Genomic DNA, 6,143 nt, shown 5'->3' with positions numbered 1-6,143 from the left:
CACAATACATCATCACAGACAAACACTGCAGGAATTCATCATGTAAACATCATATATAAGTCTACTTATCTGATTTCTCTAAAATGTTTAGACAAACATGGACCGTATTGTGTTAGGTCTTTATTCATTCTTTATTATGAAGTGAGACAAAATGTCCGCTGCCATTGTGCTTTTAAATAGTTCAAATACTAGGCATAAAAATCCCAGGGAAAATAACTCCAGAAATAAGATTAATTTGATTCTTTACAGTTTGTAGAAATATTAGATTCATCAAAGGGTTATGTACAAGGCATCTTGTAATAAACAGTTATTTTCCTTTGATCAGCATAGTACAAAAACAGCGGTTAGCCTATAGCTAATACAAGGCCTTTCTACCTGAATCTATACTTGTGCTACTATCTTTAAAAAGTTGAAACGTTCGTAGTATAAGGAAGTGCTTTAATACGATGAATGGACTTTATCATGGCTAGAGTAAGGTCATCTTATTGTGTTGATCATATTGAGCCCTGGTGCAGTGCAAGGGATCTCAGAAGGGACCCCTAGACTTGCCCACCTGTGAGAGATGTGATACGGGGTAGCTCCACCAACGTTTGGGCCTCGGCGTTCATTCCACGGATTTGGTGGTGAGATGTTCTGGATTGTTCTGGAACTATTCCATTAGCACCAGAAGCCTACGTTCTAAGACTACGACAAATACGTGGCAGGCAGTTGCGTTACCATTTACAAAAGGACCCGCTCCCTATCCCACCCCATGGGTTTATCCATTAAATACCACACTCACTGGCTTTTCCCTGATATTCAATGTGTATGACTACTAAGAGTACTGGATAGAAAGATGATGTCATTATTATTACGCGTTACTAATACCATGCATTATTGCTCTATAGTTTTTTATGATAAGACTCCCAAGAAATATTGCCGCCGGATGCTATCTAGATTTTGGCAAAAATCCAAAGCTTCATTAAATTGGCATAGATTTCATTATTATCGTTTTTAGTTTTTTTTGCATGCAATAGGTTTATAAAGTGGCAAACAAAAGAAGAGGATATTTAGAAAGTGTCAAATGCTTTGGCATATTCACGACGAAGGCTTGCAAAACAAAAAGTCAATTCAAGTGCAAATGAAGATTCTAAACAAACTTGAAGTAAAAATAAATAAATAAATTAATAAATAGATAGGCCTACATAAATAAGTGAATAAATAAATAGGTTTACCTCAACATTGAACACTTTTGTGTCCATTAACACCAGTACAATATTGTCCAATACTTTAAAAGGTTTGACCTTTGAGAGAAATTAAGACATTTTCAATGTCCTGTGAGTTTGGCAAACATATGATATTTCAGCTCATAATACTTGAACAAATTGTTGTTGTTATAACAATCAAGGGAGGATAGCCAATGGAAACAAACGTTTGGGTATAGGCTACATGAGTAATCCAACATGTCCTTAGTGGTGCTGTTTTCTGCAGGAGGGTATAAGACCTGTGCTGTCACCATGGAACAGGTTGTCTAGGGAATAATATAGGGATACCATTGGAAGAAGTTTCATTACGTGTTCATGGGTACTATAGAAGTCAATCGTCAATGGAGCTCATAGGTGAGAACTCTCCCTTAAAGCAGGCGGACTCATAGTGCTTGTTAAGGTAGGACTTTAGAGCAAAGGTCTTGTTGCATCTCTTACACTTGTAGTGCTTGAAGGCGGAGTGCGTCTGCATGTGAGCGCGGAGGTTGGAGCGGTCGGCGAACGCCTTTCCGCAGTGTGCGCATCCAAATGGCTTCTCGCCGGTGTGTGACCGCATGTGTCCCTGCAGCAGCCAAGGTCTACTGAAGGCCTTGCTACATATGTCACACTTGTGTTTGAGGTCGTGGGTGAGCAGATGCATGGCCATGGCGGGCATGGACACGTACACCTTCCCACAGGTGGGGCACTTCTTGGCCATCTTGCTCTCCAGACTCCGGTGGGTCTGCTTGTGCCGGCTCAGGTTGGAGGACGTGGCGTACGTCTTTCCACACTCGTTGCACGTGTGACGCTGTATGGTCCTGGGGCTGCTGATGACTTTTCTCCTCGACCTTCCATCCGTGATGAAGAAGGCGTCTACCGTGTAGCCCTCGCTCACGGCGGTGTCTCCATTGATGTAGCCGGAGGAGATCTCGGAATGGGGGCTGTCGGGCTGGTCCGAGTCCGGTGCTCCGTAGTCGCTGTGGATGCCATCGTAGATGGGGCTGGGAGAGGGGCCTTTTTCGCTGTGGATGCCATTGTCACTTTCACCGTCATAGACAGACGGGGTCATGTAGTCACTGATGTACCCTGTAGCGTTGAAAAGAACAACAGACGGATTAAATGATTTATGTGATTTGGCCTACTGATGTTAACTGATGCAACAGTGGAATTCTCCCTAGTTGCAAGGCTTCATTTGTGACTCACAGCGCGAGAGCTCTGCAGCCTATTACTTCAGTCATTCACAGTTCCAGCAGAGGTGGGTTGAAAGACATTGACTTCTTGTGAAGGTATTTTTTTTCTACATCACTTCACCCCAAAAAAATCAATATCTCTCAGTTTCAATTAGTGAGCTATCCCATTTAAGGACAAAGGCGCAAGGGGAATAATATCACTTCAGTTATAATTGCATTTGCCTTTCTCAGAATATAGGTCGATGTTCACCACTGAACGTACACATAGTCTCACTTACATCCCGGTCCATCCAGGGTACTCCATGACCAAGAGATAGGAATGTGGATGAATATTCTATAAATGTACTTCCGGAAAAAATTCAGTCTGGTTAAGCAAATGCAAGTGCACGCACTGTATTTAATAGAGCGTAAATAATGTCTTGAAACATGATCAAGCCTTCGTTTTAGAGACAAACATACTCTCTCTCTCTATCTATCCTTTCTGTCTCTGTGTGTGGCTATGGCAGTGGGCTTGGACTAATGATCCAAAGGGATACAGTATAACGCCGTATTCTAATCTACAGTATCTTGCACACTCGTCTGTTGCACACTTGTGGGTAGATGTAGCTCAACAGGGTTTTAACCTTGTGTGCTCCGCTGTAGAGCACTTGAAATATCCCTGCCTCGGAAAATGTGCGGAGTCGACAAAAATGCAAAATGTGACTGTATTGAATAGAATGTGACCGCGGGTCAGCAAAGCTCGATGTGCAACAAGCGTATCCCCACGCAAATAGACTACAAATAAGCACTTAGTATAGCCTACACATAGAAGACCAAGCAATATAAGATAAACATTGTGGATGCCGATAAAAGATGGTGTGGGCATATTAACGTTAAAGTCAGAGATTCTAACAGCTTTACCTTTTTCATGAAAGCGGAGGCTGAGGTCGGTCCTCGACCTGCCATAATGTCTCTCCAGATCAGCAGATGAGAAATCATCGAGCTTAACCTTTTTGACCAGAAAAGATCTTGGCATGGTTCTACTCTGCACAAAACAACACTCGTCCGGTGGTTCAATGGGTCACTACTCATGCAAGGCGGGCTGAAAAGGGGCTAGCTGTATAGACGGGCGGAATCGCTCTTCAGCACGCTGATTTGTGTGTGATCAGATGCCAGCACAGGGCGAAAAGCCTGGGACCCCTTCCGAATTCTCACGCTGCTAGTCCTTGTTGAGCTGCTGGTTTACGTGCGACAGCGCCGTGTTCCGCTGGTAAGAAATGTAACTTCAGCACTGGATAGCTCCCTTTCAGTGCTGCGTGCATGTATAGGCAGGCAGGCAGGCTTCAGCACTGGACAGCACCCCCGCTGCGAGACAGTGAGAGATCCGTTCCTTCGCTCTTCTCCTCGCTCTCTCTCTTCCTCGTGCAGCTGTACTCAGTCTCCTCACAGATCGACCCTCGAAAAGAGGCTGGTAATTGCTCCCAGGATTTGGCTCGTTTTAAACTTCACAGAGCGTCCCTTTATTAATGGAGTATTTGACAGTTCCCACGTAAATATGTACCACTCATTGTATAAAGGATGGCGGAAAAGTCACTCAGATGAAAACGCTGCCTCTCAGCTTGCTCTGGCTTTTCCCTCTTTCGCTCTCTCTCCGTGCTGAACTCTGTGAAGGTCTTGGGCTTTCTGAAGTCTGTTGATCAGCTGTTGGGATTTATATGGCTGCGATCATGTGCGAGATGGAGATGGAAGTGGTTCATTTAATCCATCAAAAGATATCTCCCGGGACCAACGTTGAACTAGGATGATTTCTGGACTTGGTGAGTCGTCCACGATTTCTTTTTTTTTCTTCCGTTTATAACGATCATGTTTTATTATGGTGTTGACCATTATTTATTTTCAGTAAATCATCACAATAAATGCAACACTGACAGATAATAATAGTAGGCTATATAATATTATTTTATTAGTCCTGTATCATTTAATTTGTGTTCTATGTTCTTACTACACCGACACATTGATTTAGCTATATAGTATTATGAGCATGTTTAGGATACTTTTTTAGGGGACAATAAGTTGACGTAAATTCATTTTTATTTGGCTAGTAAGGATGAGCTTAGGAGCTTCATGTTTTGAAAATAAAAGACTGCATCTTCCATCACAGTAATAACTTTTACAAACCCCCGCTCACTCAACGTTTTCAAACCAACGCTGACGCTAACCACAAAATCAAAGGCTGGCTGTTGCCGGAGGCTTGCAGGTCACTTTTTTACATCACACACTATAAACCAATGGTGTTCTCTTTATGCAAATCACAGGAGCTGGGTACCAGAAGGTATTTTTCCTCAATGATTCCTGCAGGAGCCATATGTGCGCAATTAACGGAGATCCAGGAGCAGTAGTATCCTTGGCTGTTTGACATCGTGTTCTTTTTGTTCTTTCCTGCAGCAGGACGCCTTTGTGTTTGTGTCAGAGCCCGGCTAGTCCCCGGCGTGCCCCGTGCCATTGTATGGGTCACATGTGCACTGCAGTCCGGATATGCTATAACCTACAAGTTTTGATACGACTTTAATACACATAGGCTACCCACCTATTAGGCTACTATTATTGCCTGTGTAGGCCCACTGTAGGTTATGCTTACGTTGGACAGAAATATGAATAGGCTTACTGTAAATATATGTTAACCTTCATCAGAATTACATAACCATAATCTGTCTATTTTAGCCTATGTGTGAAGGTTATTGTTTGTATTAAATATTTTGCATCAGGGATATAGCCTATGCTTTCCATGCTGATGTAGCAGTTCGTAACCTCTGTAGACTCACACCTGAGCCCTGTCTAACACACCAAATATAGGGGACTAAAACAACCAAGCTCTATCCACAACACTGCGGAAACAGGGCATAAAATCACCTTGCATCTTTGCAGTTAACAAACTCCACAATACCATGCCTGAGGATAGCCGGGAAGGGGTGACCTGACTTGTTTATGGAAGAGAAGAAAAAAAGACAAGCGAAAACAGTCCATTCTGCTTGCGCCTCACCTAGCGCACAGAAAATTCCCGGGAACTGCTGAGTTCAGCTTAAAAAAGGCATGACAAATATAGAAGCTCGCGCGCCTCTAATTTGCATAATAATAGTCTGGGGATGGTTCCGCAACACCCAAACCCCAAATCAAAAGAACTCATTGACATTTAATTCTCTCGTGTGAGTTTTAAACAATAGATATTCAAATTAACTCGTTTTGTCATTCGCAATGTAAACAGAACGTCTCCTGGACCATTTTACAGAGGACAAAGAGAAGGTCAAGTGGTTTGTGGCATGATGTGTTAGTGAAAATATAGATACATTAGATAGATAGGCAAGGCACCTGCATTCTCTCCAGCGATATGGTAGATCCCTGTAGTAGATGCCAAAATAAACCTAATTAAAACTCCAGAACTTGATCAGCAGCAGATGTTCAGAGTATCTGCAGGCAGTCATGTCTATGTGCACAGTGCAAAGCAGAACACTAGTTAGTGTTAGTCAGTACACCAATAAACTTGGCGGAGAAAGGAGATTACTCCACAGCAATGGGTTTGTCAATCATTTTGTTTCTATAATTATTAGAAATTCAATGTAAAATGTTAGGCCAGTGTTAACAAATTGACAATATGTAAGTACCAAATGTCACCCTACTCCCTAAATAGTGCACTATTTTTGACCAGATACCTATGGGCCTTGGTTAAATGTAGTGCACTATAAAGGGCACAAGG

At 42.6% G+C, this 6,143-nt stretch overlaps 1 protein-coding gene across 1 annotated transcript; it reads right to left on the bottom strand.

The window, feature by feature from the left end:
• Positions 1-1,235: 1,235 nt before the first annotated feature.
• Positions 1,236-3,656, bottom strand: LOC106588981 (transcriptional repressor scratch 1). The gene is made up of 2 exons (XM_014178576.3): positions 3,314-3,656; positions 1,236-2,309 (listed from the first exon to the last, which is right to left on the bottom strand). Exons 1-2 carry the CDS (start codon positions 3,426-3,428, stop codon positions 1,576-1,578), a joined length of 849 nt encoding a protein of 282 aa, XP_014034051.1. The 5' UTR covers positions 3,429-3,656; the 3' UTR covers positions 1,236-1,575.
• Between the last annotated feature and the right edge of the window lie 2,487 nt (positions 3,657-6,143).

The sequence above is a fragment of the Salmo salar genome, chromosome 27, assembly GCF_965601325.2.
Source record: "Salmo salar chromosome 27, fSalSal1, whole genome shotgun sequence".
Taxonomy (NCBI): Eukaryota; Metazoa; Chordata; class Actinopteri; order Salmoniformes; family Salmonidae; genus Salmo; species Salmo salar.
This window is presented reverse-complemented; position numbering and strand designations above follow the sequence as displayed.

Excerpts from the sequence above, each read along its gene's own strand:
- LOC106588981 (XM_014178576.3), bottom strand. The coding sequence starts at position 3,428 with ATGCCAAGATCTTTTCTGGTCAAAAAGGTTAAGCTCGATGATTTCTCA. Across the intron at positions 2,310-3,313 it reads CCTCCGCTTTCATGAAAAAG|GGTACATCAGTGACTACATG; the intron begins GTAAAGCTGTTA and ends TCAACGCTACAG.